At 44.7% G+C, this 22,162-nt stretch overlaps 2 protein-coding genes across 14 annotated transcripts in view; one reads left to right on the top strand and one right to left on the bottom strand.

Annotated features, from left to right (window-relative positions):
* Positions 1 to 17,799, top strand: part of patj (PATJ crumbs cell polarity complex component) — a 94,172-nt gene extending 76,373 nt beyond the window's left edge. For all 12 annotated transcript variants that reach the window (XM_080297153.1, XM_080297143.1, XM_080297144.1 and 9 more), the window contains 17 exons: positions 4,493 to 4,577; positions 5,437 to 5,529; positions 5,608 to 5,694; positions 6,871 to 6,927; positions 7,209 to 7,266; positions 7,355 to 7,461; positions 9,491 to 9,574; positions 9,870 to 10,063; positions 10,282 to 10,429; positions 11,131 to 11,217; positions 11,777 to 11,918; positions 12,004 to 12,041; positions 12,328 to 12,450; positions 12,713 to 12,817; positions 13,615 to 13,718; positions 13,800 to 13,923; positions 14,006 to 17,799. In XM_080297153.1, the coding sequence (XP_080153279.1) occupies positions 4,493 to 4,577; positions 5,437 to 5,529; positions 5,608 to 5,694; positions 6,871 to 6,927; positions 7,209 to 7,266; positions 7,355 to 7,461; positions 9,491 to 9,574; positions 9,870 to 10,063; positions 10,282 to 10,429; positions 11,131 to 11,217; positions 11,777 to 11,918; positions 12,004 to 12,041; positions 12,328 to 12,450; positions 12,713 to 12,817; positions 13,615 to 13,718; positions 13,800 to 13,923; positions 14,006 to 14,152 (1,783 nt within the window). In that variant the 3' untranslated portion in view covers positions 14,153 to 17,799. The remainder of the gene's footprint in view (positions 1 to 4,492; positions 4,578 to 5,436; positions 5,530 to 5,607; positions 5,695 to 6,870; positions 6,928 to 7,208; positions 7,267 to 7,354; positions 7,462 to 9,490; positions 9,575 to 9,869; positions 10,064 to 10,281; positions 10,430 to 11,130; positions 11,218 to 11,776; positions 11,919 to 12,003; positions 12,042 to 12,327; positions 12,451 to 12,712; positions 12,818 to 13,614; positions 13,719 to 13,799; positions 13,924 to 14,005) is intronic.
* Positions 17,800 to 19,137: 1,338 nt separating this feature from the next.
* pdzk1ip1 (PDZK1 interacting protein 1) lies at positions 19,138 to 21,925 on the bottom strand. 2 transcript variants are annotated; one of them, XM_026159726.2, is made up of 5 exons: positions 21,757 to 21,925; positions 20,568 to 20,694; positions 20,404 to 20,481; positions 20,226 to 20,285; positions 19,138 to 19,731 (listed from the first exon to the last, which is right to left on the bottom strand). In XM_026159726.2, exons 1-5 carry the CDS (start codon positions 21,821 to 21,823, stop codon positions 19,662 to 19,664), a joined length of 402 nt encoding a protein of 133 aa, XP_026015511.1. In that variant the 5' UTR covers positions 21,824 to 21,925; the 3' UTR covers positions 19,138 to 19,661. The 2 variants fall into 2 exon arrangements, with proteins under 2 accessions (XP_026015511.1, XP_026015512.1); XM_026159727.2 differs by having other exon boundaries at positions 20,404 to 20,478.
* Positions 21,926 to 22,162: the final 237 nt, after the last annotated feature.

The following is a 22,162-nucleotide window of genomic DNA, read 5'->3' as shown; positions in this document are numbered from 1 at the left end:
TTTGACTCTTATGATGGTCCTCTCTCTCGCTCTCTCTCTCTCACGCTCTCTCTCTCTTTTTCTTCCTTCCTCCTGCGGCTCTGATTAAATCGTGTCAGAGCTGCAGGACGTTGGCGCTCTCGCCGTGTTCAGCATCCTCGGACTGAGTGCTGCAGTAATGAGCTCTGAGAATGAACATAAGAACAGGACGAGGACCTTAGCGGCTCCCGTGATGCAGATGGCTCCATTTAATGGCGATGCCTCAAATCCAACGAGCTTCAGACACCTCCTCTGAGGGTTTGAAGTGACGGCGGAGTTGTTCCACATGGCGCTACGCCCTCCTTCGTGTCTGCCGGCTCTCTGGGGGGCGTTGCTGCTGTTTTCTGCTCTGTTACCCGCCAAGCTGTTGCTGCAGTTGTAGATATAATAAATGCGGCTTCAGCCGGGCCCGGTGGACTGAGCCTAAGTTTGGATTACAGCTATGGCCCTATCAGGAGAGGAAGAGGAGGAGGAGAGATGGTGTCACACTGTCTGCCATTACAGCGTTACATTTTCTGTTTACACGTCAGTGTTTAAAACTTAATTCTGCTTTGTTCCAGCCTGCTGTTCCTCTCATTCGTGAGTCAGCTGAGACATGAGAACTTTGCAGTGTGTTGATGTATGCCGAGACTGTACATAAAGGTTGAATATCATCTTAGGTTTGTGATGTCCTGGCATGAAGTTGAACATTTCCATCATCACAATTTTGCCTTTTTGGGGTCAGATGAATACGGCCTGGATCGTTTGCTTTCTCTGGCCTCCTTTCTGACTGTAACAGGTCCTTCAGTTCCAAAGCAAACACTACGTTCTATTCAATCAGAGCTGAAACCAGCAACCAAGACAAGAAACTCCTTTGCAAACTTTTTAGTGACCTCAGTGATCGAATGAGCAGGCGACCCATTTCCTGACTTCTATCCAATCAGACATCATTTTACAATCAGTCATGCTGACAGCCAGAGGATACCTGCTGCGTAAGGCATAAACACACAAATTCTGCAGGTGTGGCAGAGCTGTGATCCGAATGTATCAAATTTCAGATCCGTGGAAGAAAATGGATGAATCAATATTTAAGATTTCACCACTAGGTGGCAGTGTTTTATGAGAAAGTCCTGGCTTAGCTGTCCCTGCAGTGCAGGGGTGATGAGGTTTGAACTTACTGTTTGTGAAGCTGAAGTTTGTTCTCACGGTTTTGTGTTTTTCTATTTTTGTGTAAATCTGTGTTTCCTTTTTTCTAAATGTATTGATCAAACTAAGATCCGGGGAGGGATAAAAAAACAAAACAAAACAAAACTGGGCTCTCCCACCTGGAGGGGGAAACCAGGTGGGGATTGCCCAGAGGTGTGAGGAAACCAGGAGCTGCACAGACTACGCTGAGGAAACATGAGTGAGTCATCAGTGAGGAGTGTTCACTACAGCAGCACAAAGTGACAGATGGATGACAACGTAGAGGAAACCGTTGCTGATGCTGCAGTGTGAGACTCGAAAGAGCACACAAGGAGACGCCTTCACAGTAAAACTGAAGCATCTGTCTGTTTTTATTTCTTTTTTACTTAAAAAAGATTAAAAAGATGAAACCTGCAGCTGCTGAGGAGGACCTCGGACTGTGGAGCTTTGTTTCCGGTTGTCCTCCTCTGTGGATTCTCCCGGGATCACAGATTTCTTTAGCCTGTTGTTGAGCCCTGACACTCAGCTATGTGAAGCATCACCGTCATGCTGCTGCAGTTTAAAGAGCTGCACTGCTCTGTCCAAGTTGTAGGTGAGCTGCAGCTACTCTGCAGCTGTTACAGCTCTGCTGCACCTCCACGACACACTCTGGAAATTCCAAACCAACAGACATAATGAGTTTAAGCCAGAGAGACTGGTGAATCTGATGGCACAGTCACAAAGCTTTGCATAGTTCCAGAGCAGATTCAGTCTGTCCTGCTCAAGTAAATCCATCTTTGTTGCTCAATGCTGAGTCAGAGGGGAGGCACATGGATTCAGGCTGTTTCCATTATCATGTCACTGTAATATCGCGTCACATGTGACACACTGCATGTTATTCCTCAGGCCAATCACAGCTGTACATCATCCTGCATGATGTAAGTAAGTAAAATGTATTTGTATAGCACTTTTTAAGACAGGAATGTGTTACAAAGTACTTTACAAGGAATACAAAAACATATCAGACAAAACAACATATTACACAAGAACGTTACCCAAATGCCTGTCTTAAAGATGTGTTTTCAGCTGTTTTTCAAAAGAAGTCACAGAGTCGGTGGTGCGTAGAGGGGGTGTAAACTGTTCCAGAGTATTGGTGTTAGGGTTTGGAAAGCGTGATCCTTTGTTTTCAAACGGGTCCGTGGAATAGTCAGAAGACCACTATCAGTGGATCTATAGATCTGTTTTGGAGAGTAAGGGTGAAGAAGCTCGATGATATAAGTGGGGGCCTCTCCTCGTAAAGACATAAAAGTTAGAGTGAGGATTTTAAACTGATATCTATACCCAACCAGAAGCCAGTGCAAGGACTTTAACAAGGGAGTGATATGAGTGAATTCATGACTGTGGGTTAACAGCCTTGTTGCGGTATTTTGCACTGCTTGAATGTGATTTAAAGATGCCTTTGTCAGACATGTTGTCTGATTTTAGGCTTGATACTCTCTGGAGCAAGAACTAAACACTCAGTCTTGTCTGCGTTCAGCTGCAGAAAATTGTTTGCCATCCAACCATTAATTTACTTAAGACAGTCCATTAGGATGGATAATTTGTCTAATTCCCAAGGTTTAAACGAGATATACAATTGGATATCATCTGCATACAGATGGTAGGAAATCATTTTGAAACTGCTAATGATAAGGCCTAAAGGCAGAATATATAATGAAAATAACAAGGGGCTTAAAACCAATCCTTGTGGAACCCCCGCATGAAAATTCAGCTATATCTGACCAAAGGTTTCCTACTGAAACCAAAAGTGATCTAACTGCCAGAAATGATGTGATGCATTTTAGGACAGATCCAGATATCCCTACCATGTGATTTAAGTGGTGGATTAAGATCTGATGATCAAAGGTTGAGCTACGGTCCAGTAGAACAAGGACTGAGCAAACACCTCTGTCTGTGGCCATCAAAAGGTCATTTGTGACTTTAAAGAGAGCTGTCTCTGTGGAGTGTAACTTTCAAAAACCTGACTGAAAGTTATCGAGACTTTTTCTAATATTTTAGAAATGAAAGGAAGTTTTGAGATGCGTCTGTAGCTTGTCTGAAGTGTTGGATCCAGGTTAGGCTTTTTCAGCAGAGGTTGAATAACCCCCTGTTTAAAACACCTGGGGACAGAGCCGGACAGCAGGGAAAAGTTTATCAATGTGACCACAGAGGGCCCAATGGTGTCAAAAACAGAGAAGTAGGTAAGACATCAGCTGGACTCGTTGAGGGTTTCATTTGACTTAGTATTTCCGATGGATCTTTTAAAGAAACTGAGTGAAAAGACTCCATAATTATGGGATGTGGGAGATCACAGTTGAAGGGGCTATCTAAGGGAGTTATATTTCCTCTTAGGCCACTAATCTTATCTTGGAAAAATCTTAAAAAGGCATTGCAATCCATATCTGAGAAGACTGGTATACATGGAGTTGGAGGAGAAATGATGCTATTGACTGTATCGAAAGAACCTTAGGATTTCTTTTTCTTACTGCAAGTAGTTTAGAGAAATAAGTGGCTCTCACATCTTTCACTATGTTGTTAAAGGTGGATAATAGCTCTTTTAAGTGGAGCTTATGAACCTCAAGTTTTGTGGCTTTCCACAGGCGCTCAGTTTAACGGTGATCCAGGGCGGGGATTTTACAGTGCTGCCTTTCTGATTTTGAGAGGATCCACTTTATCTAGAATTTTTAGACATTGCAAATTGAAGGATGCCACATGCATCATCAGTTTCAGGTAGATTATTATAAAACCCTCCATCCATCCATCCATCCATCCATCCATTTCTTCGGGTTATCCGGGGCCGGGGTCGTGGGGGCAGCAGCCCAAGCAGAGAAGCCCAGACCTCCCTCTCCCCAGCCACCTCCTCCAGTTTATCCGGGGGAACACCAAGGCGTTCCCAGGCCAGCTGAGAGATATCTCTCCAGCATGCCCTGGGTCTGCCCCGGGGCCTCCTCCCAGTGGGACATGGCCGGAAAACCTTGCCCAGGAGGCGTCCTCGTCAGATGCTTGAACCACCTCAACTGGGTCCTTTCGATGTGGAGGAGCAGCAGCTTTACTCTGAGCCCCTCCCGAATGGCTGAACTTCTCACCCTATCCTATTATTTACACGATATTATAAAACAATTCCACAAATTCTTCTACCACAGAGTCAGTAATTAGACATGAATGCTTCACATGAACAAAGGGCAGAGTGTCACAGATAAAGGAGAGATCAAATACAGTACAGGTGTGGGCGTGTGTGTAGCAGTCTGTTCAAACTGAAGTGAAAAACTCGTTATTCTCTGTGTCTCTGCAGAAACGACGATGCAATAAACCAGATGGCCGTCCCTCCCTTCCCCTCTCCCCCTCCACCACCCTCTCTCAGCCCAGCCAGCCCTGAGGTAAACGAACACACACACACACGGGATACAGCTTCTCTGTCCCCATACCTTTGGATATGTGCTCTCCAGTTTTGAGCAGTGACACTTGTCCTGGTATAAATATCAGGTGCTGCATTTAAAATCCTTTTGTTGAATGAAACAGTATTTTTGTCTGTTGTAATGTCACTGTGTCAGGCTGAGTGATTACAGACTCGTTAATGTCGCCTTTTTGAGAAAAATATATATACACTGCTACCTTGTCAGTGCTTGGTCACTTTCATGACGTCTTCACGTCATCATCAAGCCGCAATACAGCTGACATTTTGTGGTGTAAACCTATATGATGCCAGCCAGATAGTGTGAAAAGAATAAAAAGGTTTGTCGTCAAAGTTGAAACAGACCAGAGGAAGCAGGTGAAGGTCACCGTGAGATCATTTAGCCAAACGTCCATGTAAGTGTGAGTAATGGCAGGATGGAGTTCTCTTTAATGACCGTGGTTTAATCCTCAAAATGTTCAGACTGCTGTGTGTAAAATGTTTTGATCTGATTTATTTGGTCGTCTTGATGAAAAAGTTCACCTGTGAGAATTTGCAGGAGGTGTAGGTAAAAGTTTTCAGGTAATGTTTCCTGTCCTTTGTGAAGATGTTAGTGTTTCACAGACGGATGAGCCTTCAGTGTTTGCACAAAGAAGAGAAACTATTCATATTTAAAGTTTAGGGTCGCGAAACAGTCGGTTATTGATTGTTTATGTGGAAGTCCATCAGCTGTGTGACCGCGCTCAGAACACAACAACGTTCAGCTTTGACCTCCACAGAGAAGAAAGTGGCGTCTGCTTGTTTGAGACGAGCACCGAAGTTCATTCTTTGTGTTTGTATGTCAGTGTATCTCGCCCACCCTGCTCAGTGGATCCACCCCCTCTGACGGGCCCTGCCCCCCCGACGGCTTGACGCTCCACCCGCTGTCGGATGCGCCGGTGAGTGTGAAGCTGAATCTGAAACGGAAACGTGGGAACGAGTTGTAAGTGTGAGCTGATCTGAGGTCTGCTTAACAGGACGAGCCAAGCGACGAAGCCGAGCAGAACAGCAGGAGCAGGAACAGCGTCCCCGAGAGTCTGAGAGAGGCCAACACTTTCAGAAAGGTACACAGCCATCAGACTCCGCCCCCAGGGTGTAATTGTTCAGATTATTATGGTAATGTTCACCCTTGGGAACCTTAATACTGACATTCTCTGATCAAACAGACCAGACTTCATGTGAACTTTTCCAATTTTGGAACTGTTGTCTTCTGTTTACTCCTGACCATCGTCAACTTTTCCTGTGTATGAATCTCATCAACAATTATGAGTGACGGATGAGATAAGGTGTAAAACATACCCTTAGATCTGCAGGTCTCCAAAATCCAAGAAAGTGAAAACAGCCAGAAGAGTGATTTTATTGGGACATATTTCATATCTCCAAAAGTTGATTCTGTTCATCTGGACGTAACGTTTTCAGTGGGAGACTTCTTCAGTCTCAGCTGACTGCAGGTTTCCCAAATCTTATAAACAGTACATTTGCATAATAACTGAAACCAGCCCACTGGAGGAACACTAGGCTGGGAGGTCAGTTCCTTCATCATGATTATGCAAATTCTCATGACCATTGACCAACAACCATGGCCGTGAGTACCATTCACAGAGAGTTGGGGAATGGCTGCAATCACAGCATTGTACGATGGCGAAAGATGTACCCTTAGGCCCCCTCCTCGATTCAGAGATGGTCTTTCCCTTTTCACGTAAATGGCCTCCTTGACTCCGCGCTCAAACCAGCGTTCCTCCCTGTCAAGGATGTGTACATCCTCATCATTGATGTGCCAAAAATTGTTCCACCCCAAGGATCCGGTCCCCCGAAACAAACAGAGTAACATAGTGTACGCAGTTAAGTGCCAGGAGGATTGCCAGGACATCAGGGAAACCAAACAAACTCTGGCAAAGCGGATGGCACAACACAGAAGAGCCACCTCTTCAGGCCAGGACTCTGCAATCTATTCACACCTACAGGCCAGTGGACACTCTTTCAATGATGAGGATGTACACATCCTGGACAGGTCACTTGGATGAGTGACGAAACGTTTCTGCCACTGAAAACGCTACGTCCAGATGAACAGAATCAACCTTTGGAGATTTACTTACCTGGATGATTGAGAATGCATCAAGACGACATATTTCATATTACAAACTTTGTCCTCAGGGTTTTGTTCCAGATGTCCCAGAAATGTGACTGAATGAGGACATGAATGTGTCTCCTTGACCCGCTGTGCTCTGTTTCCTCTGCAGAGGCTGAAAGCTACAGAGTCTCCAGAAAATGAGCTGCAGGCTACACTGGAGCAGCAGGTAACCTCACAGGAAGCGCCCATATCCTTTAAGTTAAAGATGAGATCATGTGGTTGCTGTTATTATGGACTTATTTCACTTCGCTCAGTTTGTTCTTATCAGTCACACAAAAGCCTCTATCAATACATCTGGTGTGTGTGTGTGTGTGTGTGTGTGTGTGTGTGTGTGTGTGTGTGTGTGTGTGTGTGTGTGTGTGTGTGTGTGTGTGTGTGTGTGTGTGTGTGTGTGTGTGTGTGTGTGTGTGTGTGTGTGTGTGTGTGTGTGTGTGTGTGTGTGTCCAGTCACACAGTAAACGGATGGCAGCTTCTCCTCCTCTGATCAGCCCCGATCAGCACAGAGGTACAAACACAGACATTTAACTGTGAAAAATCAGATCGACATGCAGACTTCATGTTTCTAAGAGTAAACTGATCCTCGTCCTCCTCAGACCCAACCTGCTGTGCTGTGGTTCCTGGTCAGGAGACACTGCTCGAGATCTGCAAAGGTCGATCTGGACTGGGACTCAGTATAGTGGGAGGAAGAGACACACAGCTGGTAACACACACACACACACACACACCGTGTGTAACTTTACAGTCCAGTGCTATACCTGCTTTTGTAACCAGCTGTGAGCATCAGTGATGATCTAACAGCTGTTACTGTCCGTCCTTTTAAAGTTATTAAGGATCACAAATGCTGGAAACTCCTTAAAAAGTGTCAGATTTTTAATTATTGTTTTTGCCTTTATTTGATAGTAACAGTGTAGAGAGACAGGAAAGCAGGGAGAGAGAGGGAGGGGAAGACAGCAAAGGTCCACGGGTCAGACTCCAACCCGGGCCCATGGCACGTGGTTGCCAGCTCATCCCACTGAGCTAAACTGGCACCAAACACGCTAGATGTTCCCGTGTGCAGCTAAATTGTTTCTCCGTTTAAATAAGGTTTTTACAGAAAATAACCGGCTGACTGACAGGCAATCAGGAAAGAGTGCTGGACACACCGTTCTGTGACAGAAAGCCTGACGTTCACACTTTACCTGTAGAATCTGTGTTTAGTATTTGGTGTGAGACAGACTTGAGTGAGAGTCTCACACTCTCCTCAGCATCGAGGACGGTGCTGAGAATGCTCAGCCTTTTTCGATAATCGATTTTCTGATTAAAATCGATTTCGGCTTGAATAAAGTCATATCGATTCATTAAATCCCAAATCAATTTTTAAATATAAATGTATTTTGCCAGAAATGCCAGAATCTAAGGTTAAACCTCACAAAATTATTTCAACAACCACCAAACAGCTAAAGCAGTAAATGAGAGCAGGATTCCACAAAAAGACGTAAACACAAAGTGCGGACCCGATGCATCATAATCAGTGAAATGTCGTCTTTCTCACCCGATGGCACGTACCCAGACGTGTACGTACAGGTGGAGCTGAAAGCCGACAGCTCACAGATTCTGAAGCTGCAGGTTTAGTCACTCTCCAATGAAAGTTGACTGAACCAGCAGCAAAAGAAGATCCAAACTACGCTTCACATTTCGCTTCACATAAACATCGACATGAATTCCCTCTTAGTTTTGCTATTTTGCTTCCACCACGATAAAATCACACTTCCTGCACAGCTCTTTCTCTCTCTGTCAGTGTACTTCAAGAACAGTTTCCCATCTCAAATCTCTGTTTTCTGAATTATTTGCTTGGTTAACCCTAGAACACTATCGCTGGGCGATTTTCACCCGAGCAAATACATTTACATTTTGGAGCATTATTTTAGGGTCACCCCATGACACTTTTTTTCATTTTGTTAGACATGGCACAGTTGAAAGTAAAAGCAGACCACTCTGATTTGTCATGTGTTGTCATATTTTGATATATTTTGATGACAAGTACGTTTTGTTGGTCATATTATATCACGTAAAAATCACCCGGTATTAGTGATTGTGTTTATTTATAATTTATTTATAGCAATAGTGTTCTAGGGTTAATACCCACCAGTCATAAATGATCAGAATTATAACATTTCTATAAATGACAAACTGGAGGACTATGATCAAATCTGGAGGTCACTCACTGAGTATCTGGAAACTATGGACAAACAAGAAACTACTATGTGGGCTTTACCCTAGGTTATAACAAAGTGATAGCACTCTGGGATCAGGGAAGGGTGTGGGGAGGGAGTTTTTTTTTTTGTTGTTGTTGTTGTTTGGCTTTTTCTACCGTCTTGGTTGTCTGTTTCATTTTTTGTTGTTGTTGTTTTCCCCCTTTCTTGGTGATAAAAATATAAAAATTAAGCAATGAGAGCCCATGGGGCATTTTTGTAATCGTTACTTGTGCTTCACTGTAAAAATATTTGAAGAGAGAGAGAGAGAGATTATAATATTTCTAAATGTCGGAGTCAAAATTGAATCGAATTGGATCAGGACCTTGTGAATTGGAATCAAATCAATTCTAGAAATCAGTGACGATACCCATCCTTACTGTTTAACATGAAGCCAGGACAGCGTTCCACTCTGATGATGAAGATCAGTCTTCTTCATCTTCAGTTCATGAACAGACTCTAGCCAGGCCTCACCCTCTCTTCTTGTTTCTCCACTAGGATGCCATCATGATCCACGAGGTGTACGAAGAAGGAGCTGCAGCCAGAGATGGGCGTCTGTGGGCCGGAGACCAGATACTGGAGGTATTCACAGACACAGCACCACCCACGGGAGGAGGCGCCCATCTACCTGTCATTACATCATTAACAGGATGTATACGAGCCATAACGTTAGCTGGCGAATGTAGTTACTGCTCACAGTAGGAGGTCCGACCTTCTGCAGAGTCGTCAAAAACTCAGTTGGATCAAAAAGATATTTAGATTTGAAAGTTGAATCTAATGTTGTCTGCTCAGAAACTAACCTGCTTCAGCTCCCCCTGCTCAAACACAGCTCATACATCCACCGTCTGTGTGTGTGTGTGTGTGTGTGTGTGTGTAGGTGAATGAAGTGGATCTCCGCGGGGCGTCCCACGAGGAGGCGATCGCCGCCCTGCGTCAGACACCGGCTAAGGTCCGTCTGACAGTCCTGAGGGACGAGGCTCAGTACAGAGATGAGGAGAACCTGGACGTCTTTAAGGTGGAGCTGCAGAAGAAGAGCGGCAGAGGGCTGGGGCTCAGCATCGTCGGGAAGAGGTCCGCATTAAAAAAAAAAAAAAAAAACCTGTCAGGAAAATTAAGGAAGTCATGAGATCTGATTTTAGGAGGATTACGTCTCATTTTTGATTATAACGACAGGAAAACATCAGAGTTAAATCTGTTTCTGCTTAAAGTTTGTCTTGGAACGTTTTTTTGATTACAGATGAGAAAATGTCGTCTGTCTGTCTGTCTGTCTGTCTGTCCGTCCGTCCCAGGAGTGGCAGCGGTGTGTTTATCTCAGAGGTGGTCAGAGGGGGCGCCGCTGAGCTGGACGGCCGGCTGATGCAGGGAGATCAGATTCTGTCAGTGAATGGTGATGACGCGAGACATGCTTCCCAGGAAGCTGTGGCTGCCATCCTGAAGGTGCTGAACAGTACTGTGAGCGTTTACTGCAGTAACACTGATCTGTAGAAGTACTGATACTACATTTAATCAGAAGCACATGCTGAGGCGGAGCTTTTTATTTCACGCACTAACAGATCATTTTCATTGGTCGGTCACTAGAAGTGAGAGATTTCTGTGTTTCACTGACAGACCTAAAAAAAATCAGTTTACTGGATTCAGATTGTTCCACAAACACTAAAGAGGCGGTGCATGAACGTGTTTCTTCACGTAGAAAAAGTAAAATTTCGAGGACACAAAGAGTGCACGAGGAATTCAGGGAACATGTTCCAGCACTTTCTCTTCCAACACTGCTGCTCGGTCTTTACCACGCTACCTGAATCCAACTCTGAAAGCAGACTTTTTATTGTGTGCTTCTGCTGCTGAAATCATTTCAGAGTTAACACAGAGCTGCAGGAATGCGTTAGCATCCCTCACTTCCTGTTTCCCCGCATGGATGTGGATGTTTCACTTATTTGCAGCCCTGTAACACAACAGTAAATTCCTCCCGCTGTTAAAGCTTTCCACGACTTCGCTCAAAGTCAGCGTCACACTTTTTTTGAGATGATCTCAAATTGATGCAAACTTCAGCGCTAGTTTACCATAAAAGTCTTTACTGCAGCTCTGAGGTGGTCTGGTTTAACGTGTGTGTGTGTTTGTGTGTGTGTGTGTCCATCCTGCAGTGTGCTCGGGGTCCTGTCCTGTTGGAGCTCGGCCGACTCAAAGCTGCCTCCTGGATCACATCCAGACGTAACTCACATGGGAGCCAGGTGTGAGAGAGTTCAGATTTATGATGGTCCCTAACACTGTAAGATAAGCAATACTACAAGCCCAAAGATACAAAATCCCAACAATCAGATCGCCATGAGCAAGATCTTGGTGGTAGTGGGAAGGAAAAACTCCCTTTTAACAGGAAGAAACCTCCAGCAGAACCAGGCTCGGGGAGGGGCGACCGTCAGTAGGGAAAGAGGAGAGAAGAAGAGCACAGAGAGACGGGTTCATTAAATCAGAGTTTAGCCCTTTCTGTTTTTTTTGTTTGTGCTTATGTTAGTCAGGACACCTGAGCAGGGATTCAAACCAGCAGGCTTGGATGGCTCACCAGCTTTTCCTTCTGCTCCTCTCACCCACAATGACCCACCCCGGGTCTGAGTTCATTCTGGAACAGAGCGCCAGGATTGTCCTGATCTCAGCTTTAACAAAATAAACCTGCTTCCTGTGTAAACTGTAAAGCGATGATGGACATGCCTCCTCACCTGGGAGCACCTGAACTAGATTTTCTTTCTCTGACATGGCGAGCAGCGTGAGCTGATATGACACTTCCTGTTTCAGATGAGTCACGCCAGCACAAACAGCTCAGGCGTTCCAGCTCCGTCCCTCACACAGTCACCTGAGCCATCTGACCCCCCAACTTCAAGCCTGCTCCTCAATAACAACGCCGAGCCCACTGGTGAAATCACTTCCTCCACCTCAGGTAGACACATGTGATTGGTCAGAGTGATGCAAATGTGTTGATTACAGAGAGAGCACTGATCGCGTTTTCTCTGCTGTGTGTGCAGGGCTCGACGAAGGCATCCGAACAGTGGAGATCACCAGGGTAATGACCTCACATGCACATACAAACACACTGTAGGTCACCTGACCTCTGATCCCTGGATTGCTGTAAAATAAAAACTCACATGAATAGTGCAGACCAGATGTCACTGTCACCGCACAGTGAGAAGGTCTGCGTCCACCTTTTATTTTATATTTTTATTTCCATCAAACCACAAGAAAAAACAAAAACAGTGAGTCCTGGATAAGAAAGACCCGTAGCTGTGATTTCATGGTTAAAGCTAGATGTCATTCTGCTCTCCTTTTATTCTTCCACCCGTGTATCTCAGGGTCTCGGCGACTCCCTTGGGGTGAGTGTAGCAGGAGGGAAGGGCAGTCCTCTGGGTGACATCCCCATCTTCATCGCCATGATTCAGGCCAGCGGAGTTGCTGCTAAAACCCACCAGCTCAAGGTGACTGAGACCACGCCTTTTCCACCTGAAAGCTGCACCCACCAACCATGTGAAAAAAACAGGCTGAAACCAAACTTTAGTCTCACTGTAGCTGTGTGGGTGTGCAGGCGGGGAGCAGACTTCGTCACAGGGCCACGATGCCCCCCTAAAGCAAAAGTTGGATCAGTTCTAAGTATAAAGGCTTGGTTTAAGGGTAGGAGGAGGCTGGAGAGATGAGGCCGTCTCCAGGAAGTGATGGAAACGTGTCTCTCTGTGTTTTCAGGTGGGAGACAGGATCGTCAGTGTTAACGGGCAGTCTGTGGACGGCCTGTCTCACAGCGAGGTTGTGGCCATGCTGAAGAACAGCTACGGAAACATCAGCCTGCAGGTAAAACATGCCTGGCACACCTGTACACGGGGAGGACTGTGAGAATGCAGGTGGTGAGCAATACTCCAGCATGTGACCCACTATTACAGCAGATTTACTGGAAAACTGAGGCGGGCAACAGGGTCAGGCCAAGTAATGTCTGCAACTGTTGGGGGGGGGGTGCACTGGAGTCTGGACTACACACACTGTGCATTCTTCCTCTGATTGGAGGAGAAAGTAAAACAATAAAAAGAACCACCACTGTGGAACGCCTTTTGGTTCAAAAACACTTGTGAGCACTTGTGACCCACAGTGAGCTTGTTAATGCCCCCTGAAGCCAGAGGGTGGAAGTTCATCCACTGCCTGATCTTTGCCCGACAAACCTAAGACGCAGCAATGAGCTGATAACACACAGAGAGATTTTACTCTCCGTGTGTTATCAGAAGTTTGTTTTATTTGTGAGCATCACAGGAAGAACATGGAAGCCCGGGTGAGACGTTCTGGATCACTCGATGGGAAAGTCTCTCTACAACACCAGAGCCTCCGGAGCTCATGATTAGCTTCTCGACAGCATCATCATTAATCAGTGTGTGTGCACCCAAATGACATGAAGTAAATACTGCCTGCGTTCCCCAGTGTTTGTGCTGCTTTGGGATTTGTTCATAAAACGCCCTTTTACTGTCACGTTCGTCACTCGGGGGATAAAAATGTTCAGTAAAGAGAGAGGTCTGTCACGTGTTTGCATTCAGAGCACACATGAACTATTCTAATTTCTCTTTGGGTGTGTGTGTGTGTGTTTGTGTGTGTGCGCTTCTCAGGTGGTGGCGGACACCAACATCAGCGCCATCGTCTCACAGGTGGAAAGTCTGACCAGCAGCTCCATTCCCTCGGACAACACTGACACACACACAGCAGAGCCTGAGTGAGTACACACACACACACTCAGGAGTAATGACAGGAAGTACTGATCTGACCCAGAGTCTCTCCTCCCCCTCCTCGTCAGCGGTCCACGGCCTCGCAGCATCAGCCTAGAAAAAGGTTCAGAGGGGCTCGGCTTCAGCATCGTCGGTGGCTTCGGCAGTCCGCACGGAGACCTGCCGATCTACGTGAAGACAGTCTTCAGCAAGGTCAGGACCCGTCTCTGTCTGATGATGTCACGTGCTGCGAGGCACTGGGAATGTAAACGTGCTGCGTGTCGGCTGATTTCAGGGCGCGGCAGCGGCGGACGGGCGTCTGAAACGAGGCGATCAGATCCTGGCGGTGAACGGAGAGAGTCTGCAGGGAGCGACGCACGAACAGGCCGTTGCCATCCTGAAAAAACAGAGAGGAACGGTCACGCTGGATGTCCTGTCATAACACACGTCTGCTCACACACCTGCACACACACACGGAGCTCCTGCTGCGACGCACACGCTCAGACTCCTGGACAACAACTCTGATAGTCACTCTGAACCCCAACACGCAAAAAATTGACAAAAGAAACGGTGTCAGACACACACACGCGCGCGCGCGCGCACACTTCCTGTGCACGGGTTGGTGGGTTTTGGCCTTCTTTACATGTTAAACAGAGCTTCTCAACCTCTGGGTCAGGGCGCCACATTGGGTCTCAGCTGATGTGTTCGTGCTTGCTGTTTGGATCTAAAGTAAACTTCCCGCGCTGTAGTTTTCACGCTGTAATATTTAATCCTTAAACAGGCATGCCCACGCTTTCTAAAATACCACAAATCAAAGAGCTCCTAAACAGATAATAAAGTGTAGTTACCTTGCTCTTGTCCACCCTCTTGGACTGCAGTTGGTGGTCCTTCCAGATGCGCCTTCGGGAGCAGTAACTCATCTTTGAAGCGCTGCTGGTGAGTTATTTTGCATCTGCAGAATCAGCGGTCACAAACCTGCTCACAGAATAATGGCTGTGAGCAGCGTAGCAGCTCGATCCAAAATACCGCCAGATCAATGTTCTGCCCCCCCCTTTCATCTTTACTACAATAACGAGCAGGTCGGTCTGACACCACCCAGCTCAAGCTGTCCTCGACTGTGCAGCAACACGAGTGGCTCATTTGTTTCTCACTGGGTGCTGATTGACTGATTTTGCAGTTAAAGCATTTTTCCAGAACCGGGACGACCATCACCAAGGATGTGTAAGTGGAGTCTGCCCAAGGGTAGCTGAACCTGGTCAGCCTGCCTAGTTCGAGAGAATGAGAACGAGAAGGAATTAATTGATTGCTAATAAACTGATCTCGCACCACGTTGTTCTCAGGTAGAGATAAAAACGAGTCAGCTGATATCCTGTAGCATCAATTCTGTCCTGTAATCGTGGAACCGACCCAACCCAACTACAAAATCTGATGTCATAACCCAGAACCAGGTTGAGAAGCTCTGCTGTTATTTATCCTTTGATCGACACAACGCTCCGTACTGACGGAGGCATGGCCAAATCAGCCTGCACTAACTGATACTAACTGAGACACGGACTGATGGGAAACCTTTCACGAATGGAACCAGAGGAACAAAAAGGGAAAGATGTGGCTGATGTTAGCCTAGCATCTCTTCTGTGGTCCACTGTTAGCCGTGTAGTAGCCGTTATTGTAAAAGTGAAGACCGATGTGGAGCGTAACGCCGCTGACTGTCAGCTTCCCTTTTTTTTTTTTTTTTTTTTCTGCCATCACAACCAGCCAAACATGAAAGAAACAGCTGCTAGCCTTTAGTTTCATCCTCATATTGGCTCTATACCTGTGATTTTCCACTCCAAACCTTTTTTTTCATTTTTAAGAACTTTCATTTGGGTCTAAAAGCACCTTTTCACCGCAGGAACTCAAACAATGCACAATCTGGAGCAAACATTTACAAGAGCAGGCTCCAGTGGTCCTTTCAGACTTTAACCAATCAGCATGCAAGGAAGCCGAGCCAGAAAGCACAATGTTTCCCTAAACCTAATCAAACTGTAGCTGGACATATATTTTAAAATAACTAACTGTAAACACCAAGTCTGAAAATAATTCCACTTCCTGTTTGATGGTTTCATCCACGACAACCTGCAACTCATGTTGCTATGTTTGGACTGCAACATAAACAACACATAGTTATGTGACTGGCCAGTTCAAATATTTGAGCTTCATTAATAAGATCTTTAAAGAACTTCACTTTTAGTTTTATAGCTTAAAGGTGTGCAACAGACAGATGGGAAACTCTAAGGGGGTGGGGGTGTCTCCTGGCAGTTAGACCCTGGTTCCTGCTGTGGAAAAGGTTCGTGTTTAGATCTGAAAATTACAGTCATCGTTGGGTTTTAATTACTGTTTTGTTATTTTGTCAAGTATTGAGCAAGAAAAGTGGCCAAAAACCTCCTTATGAAAAAATATAAACCTGTAAGAGCTGAAATCTGTAAACTTGTTTCCACATAAATCGTAGAAGATGGGAAGAGACTAATAACACAAAGTTTGTCTAGAAATGAGGAAACTGTTTCTTGCCAACATCGCCATCTAATAGAAAATGTTGTGTCCTAAAAACCTGCAAACTGTTCACTCAAAATCTGGAAAATGAAAACAGTGGGCGTGAAGCTCATTTAAAATATCCCTTCATAACAGAGGTATATTTATTTTTGATTCCTTTTTATTTATTAGAGTGCTTACACTGTATTTCTGTTGTTTAGCCAAACATGTTAAACGGTGCCATCATTTGATACCATCATATATCCTCTGTTTCCACGTACGCTAACTGCTGAACAGAGCACACACAAGCATACCGATGTGAAACTCCCGCTATCTTCCACTGAGTTCATGCAACACTTTATAGAACATGTAAACATGTCTGTCTCCATGGAGACTCTCAGGACTTGGTGGGTATGGAGACTCCTGTCGCCCCTGGCAACAGATACAGTGTCTTCCACATTGTAGTTGAAGGAGACGTGAATAAAAGCATCGGGCCGACATTCAGTGAAATCCTTGCGTTCTCCGTCATGTTCTTTTCTTTGCTGCGGTCAGTCATAGCCGCAATCTGCTACTGATCTCTGCAGTCATGAGGAGGTGTCAACTAGCGACCACAAGCAACCTCCTGCAACCGGTGGTTACCGTGGCGTTCCTGACCGGTCTTTAGGCCTTGCGTTCTGAACCCTCTCACCTCTGAGTATAAGCAAAGAATATCGGCTGTTTTCACTCAGGTGTGCATAAAAGTCCACACTGAGCAGCTTTTTTTTCTGGTTTCTTCTCCATGAGGAGTCTGTCCTGTGTTACCAGCTCTGTAAAACAGCAGAAGCTAACTTGAGAAAGTGTGGAAACTGGACAAGAGCTTTCCCCAGAGCTGCCACAGGCCTTCAAATTCAGGTCTGCTGGTGGCAGATAACTGCAGCTATCTGCAAGTTGCAAATCTGCAAGTTGCAAATTGCAACCAATAAACTTCTAATATTAATTCTCATCCAGAATCCAGATCTTCTCATTCAACAAATATGAGTAGAGCTCTCAGTTTAATCCCTTTCATTAAATACCCAGTATTTATGAGCAGCTGTCCTGAAGTGCTAAGAAACTCAGTTTGTTTTAGACTGAGAACACGACGATCCAACTGAATGTCAGCATTTTGCTTTGAATGGTTTCCTACTGTGCAGGTAGCTGTTTGTGGCTGCGCATCTTCGTCTGACTCAAGTGTTTAGCAGCAGCTGAGCACCGGCCTCAGCAGCATCCTGTACTTTATACATATCAATCAAATGCAAAATACTTTATGTTCAACTTTTACTTTGTCATAATTATTGTCTTAATTTTTTGGTACTTCATATGCAAATGCCAGAGTAGATGAAATCTAATTTATTTTTGATCTTGTTGAGAATTAACAATGTATTTTTGTTGCTGTTGTGTTGTTATGAGCACTAATATGTCCGAATATCAGAAATCAGAGTGGAAACCTGCAGCTTTGGTCTGCTAGCGCTTCCTTGTTATTCTGCATCATTTCTTAATCATGTTCTCAGAAGTTGTTGAGAAAATTTGTTTGATTTCAAATAAATAACAGATAATAGATCCAAACTGACTTTGAAGGACTGTTTTACTGTATGATTCTCAGTTCAAAATGATCTGTAGCCAATCAGAAGAAAGCGTTGTTTTTTGTTTTTTACTGCTGGCAGGTCAGCAGTCGAGATTTATTTCATGAAGCTGAAATATTGGTAATGACTCAGAGAACAACCAGAAGTTTGAAACCGAATGAGGTTTGTACTAGTATGTACAATATACTTGTTTTTCATTAGCTGTTCACTAGCCATTCAAATCAAATCACTTTTATTGTCACATCACATGTGCAGGTACATTGGTACAGCACATGTGAGTGAAATTCTTGTGTGCGAGCTTCACAAGCAACAGAGTTGTGCAAAATACAATAATGTAAACAAGCAAAATACAAGAATGGCTACATCTGAAAAAATAAATATATGTACAATATATAATAGTATATGCATTTCTGGACGTGTATACTAAATATTTTTCTACGTGTGTGTGTGTGTGTGTGTGTACACATATTTTACAAATTAAATAGAGTAAACAATAAATAAAATATATAAAAATATACAGAGTTGAGACATGTGCAAAACAGTGGCATTACTGTACAGTATGGAGTGCATAATGTTAAAGTTCCAGTAGTGAAGCTGAGGTGTCTATGACGTGTTCAGCAGTCTGATGGCCTGATGGAAAAAGCTGTCTCTCAGTCTGCTGGTACGGGACCGGATGCTGCAGAACCTCCTTCCTGATGGAAGTAGTCTGAACAGTTTATGGCTGGGGTGACTGGAGTCCTTGATGATCCTCCCCGCTTTCCTCAGGCACCGTTTCCTGTAGATGTCTTGGAGGGAGGGAAGCTCACCTCCAATTATCCGTTCAGAGCACCGCACTACTCGCTGGAGTAGTGAGTTACTGAGTCTACTCAGTACAATTCATTTTATCTCAGGCTAGTTTTTTCAGGCTGGTTTTGCTCATTTCAGTTTACCTTTTGGTTTTTGAATTGTTTCGTTTTCAAAGCCACTTTCAGTAACTGGGGATCAGGTGCCTGGTCCACATTGGACCTGGCCAGGCCCAAATGTGGTGGCACATGGCAGTTGGGCCATAGTCCCATCACTTAAGGACTGACCACCAGTCTGTTACCAGTGAGGTAACAGTCTGCTGTGGTGAAGAGAGAGCTGAGCTGGGAAGCATCAATTTACCAGTCAATCGATCTTCATAATCTTATCTATGGTCATGAGTTCAAAGTAGTGACAAAATTAAATTAGATCACAGAAATTACCAGCAGAAATATGGAAGTATTTGTTTAAACACAACACAATACACAACATTTTTACAGGAATCCTCAGTGTCATTAAAGAAAACACCACACCCTCAGCATCAGGCTGTACAAATCTTTATTTCTGCTGTGACGTTTTAATATGGTGACTGACTCACTGCTGCCTCTGCTGGACATTAGAGGAACTGCATGTGACTTTTATTAATTTCATTCAACCCCCCACCGCCCAAAGCCGGATTCTGCTGTTGTTAGTCTCTTCAGTGTTTACTGTCATGTTGAATGATTAATCAGAGACCCGACACAGCAGTTTGTTAGAAAACATAACTTATTAATGAGCACAGAGTCAGCACAGTCGATGAACCTTTAACAAACACAGCAGCTGATGCGTTACTCTGAGTACAGATCATTGATATTAATTCCACACATTCAATTATTCACAATCAGGAGGAAAAATAAAGCCAATCATACAGTAAGTGTAAATAAATTCCTTCGCCCTGGTGAACTCCTCACACCTTAAAACAGACACGCGCACAACAAAACAAATAATTACACTTTGCACGAAAAAAGAATTTTGTGTCTCTGCAGACTCCATGTTGAGACAGCCAATAGACTCTCTGCAGGGCAGTCACATGGAGGTTGTCTTGCCATTGATGTCGGCTGCCAGGTTGTTGAAGGCGTTTGGTGCATCTTTGCTCCTGATGGACAAACGACAGATTCAGTGAAGAGTGCATCTAAAGCTTCTCAGAGTTTATTAGCAGTAGCTGTGAATGTGGTTGGACTCCAGCATTAGGATACCTGAGCTGGGAACTATTGTTTTTACTCAGTTACTCATATTTGATAGTAATGTACCTCAATTTGGAAGAACGATTTGTGCCTTCACCATGCGACTTTTTATTTTCATCTTTCTGACCACGGCACGGAGTGAGGACTTGGCAGGCTGTGGTATAAAGCACTGTGAAGGAATCACAGGAGCTGGAGGTGTGCTGGAGGCGAGTGAGGGTGAGTGGAGGTGTGCTGGAAGTGTACTGGAGGCGTGTGTTTCTGGTTTTTGTGTTGAAGTTAACCACAGAGGGCGCTGATGGTGACTCTGACGCTCTGTGACTGTGTGGCTGTGTTTGAGCACTGAGTGTGTTTAAGGGAAGAAGCTTCGGCCCTCAGGTTGTTTTGATGGAGGTTTTTGTGTTTCTACCTGAAGGCGTCCAGATTAGTCTCGTAGGTGTTTTCGTTCCCTGACTCGGTGCTCTTCCTCCTGGTGCAGAACAAAAACGAGAAGTAGAATAAACGGTCGTGTTCACAATCAGAGTTTTATGTCTCAAGGATCTTTGGTGTTACAGAAGCGTCTTCAGCGTTTCCTGTCTTGTTCCTACCTGATGGAGCTGAGGCGCATATCATACAGGTTGCTGCTGATAATGTCACGTTCTCTCACATCTTCAATGCTTGTCCTGCTGCGCAGACACAGAAAAATCACAGAATGTAACGTTTCTGCACTGAAACATTCAAACGGTCCTTCGGCGGTATTTGGCCAACTGACCTGCTGGGGTTTTCACACCACGCCTTCTTCGCCAGGATGACGACAAAGGCGAGGAACAGGAAGCCGCAGACGGCAATGATGCCGGTCAGCCACTGAGGCAGTGCCCGCTCGTTGGTGTTAGTGGGCTCTGCAAAGCAAACGCACAGAGGGGTCAAAGGTCAGAGAAAAGATGAAGCTCTGATGGTTTTGAACTTTTCCAGCACAGAAAATATCGTGTCGACTTCCAGGCGCGAGCTAAACCTTCGCCTACAATCCTCACTTTTTCAAACTGGTTCCGCTTCACTGTCATTAGAGTGAATTAAAAGCACTTTTTTAATCCACGAAACGTTGTTATTTAAGCCAGACTTTTAGTAGATTTGTCAGAAGTGTAAATAAACCTGTCATTTCTTCCACAGGCACAGATCTCAGTCCAACAGAGCACCTTTGGGATTTGGTGAAACGGGAGATTCTTACCATGGATGCAGCAGCTGTGCAACAATGTCATGATGATGTCACATCAACATGTACCAAAGTCTCTGAGGATTGCTTCCAGCAGCTTGTTGAATCTACTAATGAGGCGTACCTAATAAAGTGTCCGATGAGCTTGTATACTCTGGGTACGTGAAGTGATTATTTAATGGTGTGATTGGTGAAGCTGTCAGATAATTAACACTGTTAAGCTTTTATAGCTTGACCCTTACACAGTCATTAACAGCTGATATGTCCTTGTTTGTTTCCTAGTTTGTGTCCTTGGTTGTTTCCTTGTTTGTTATCAGTTTTTAAACATGATATTAGCAGAACATTCAAAAATCGGCTTTGTGTTGGATGATATTGCGATCGGGGTAGATTGGAGATTAATTTAAAGCTTTGAATGAAGCACAGCGACAAACACACACACGATATTAATAAAACATCAGACCTTTGAGTTTATGGTGTGAGAATTCATTTTATAACCATAAAAGCTGCATCCTTATCTTTCTTTATCTTCATCAACATTTCCTTTTAAACTCACTAAAATTAAGCTGATAATAGCTAAATAGACGTGCAGGTTCACAACAAACCAGCGTTTCTGTTCAACATGCGACCAATCAGGAAAGCTTCTAATGTGAATCACTGATGAACTGAGTGTTTCAGGGAAAACGAGACATTCCCAACAGCAAATGGGAATTCTTCAGTTTTCTGACAACACATTTTTAGAGAAGGTTCGTACCTGTCTGAGCAGTGACCGTTCCGACGGCGAGCAGTAAACAGGAAGTCAGTGCGTAGAGCGTCCCCATGGCTGAGTCTGTGAGGAAAACCGGAGCTGCTGCAGTCGAGTTAAAGACAGAGTGAGGACAAGGATCTGGGAGCAGCAGCTCCCTGCAGGCCTGTCAATGTTTAACCCTCAACACAGACAAGCTTTTATGAAGACAGCCCATCACCTGTCTTCAACGTCATGCTGGAACAATCCACGGCCTTCATTCATAGGTGATTAATAAACAGGAACCAGCAGTTTAACTTTGACCCGAGGGAGCGTAGTGTCTCATTCACAGCCACGCGTTCATATTTCAGCCTCTAAAACAGTAACACATTGACTGCTTACTCCAAACAGCACGCTCATAATAACATTATTACAA

The sequence above is a fragment of the Astatotilapia calliptera genome, chromosome 23 (assembly GCF_964374335.1).
Source record: "Astatotilapia calliptera chromosome 23, fAstCal68.1, whole genome shotgun sequence".
In the NCBI taxonomy this organism is placed as follows: Eukaryota; Metazoa; Chordata; class Actinopteri; order Cichliformes; family Cichlidae; genus Astatotilapia; species Astatotilapia calliptera.
This window is presented reverse-complemented; position numbering and strand designations above follow the sequence as displayed.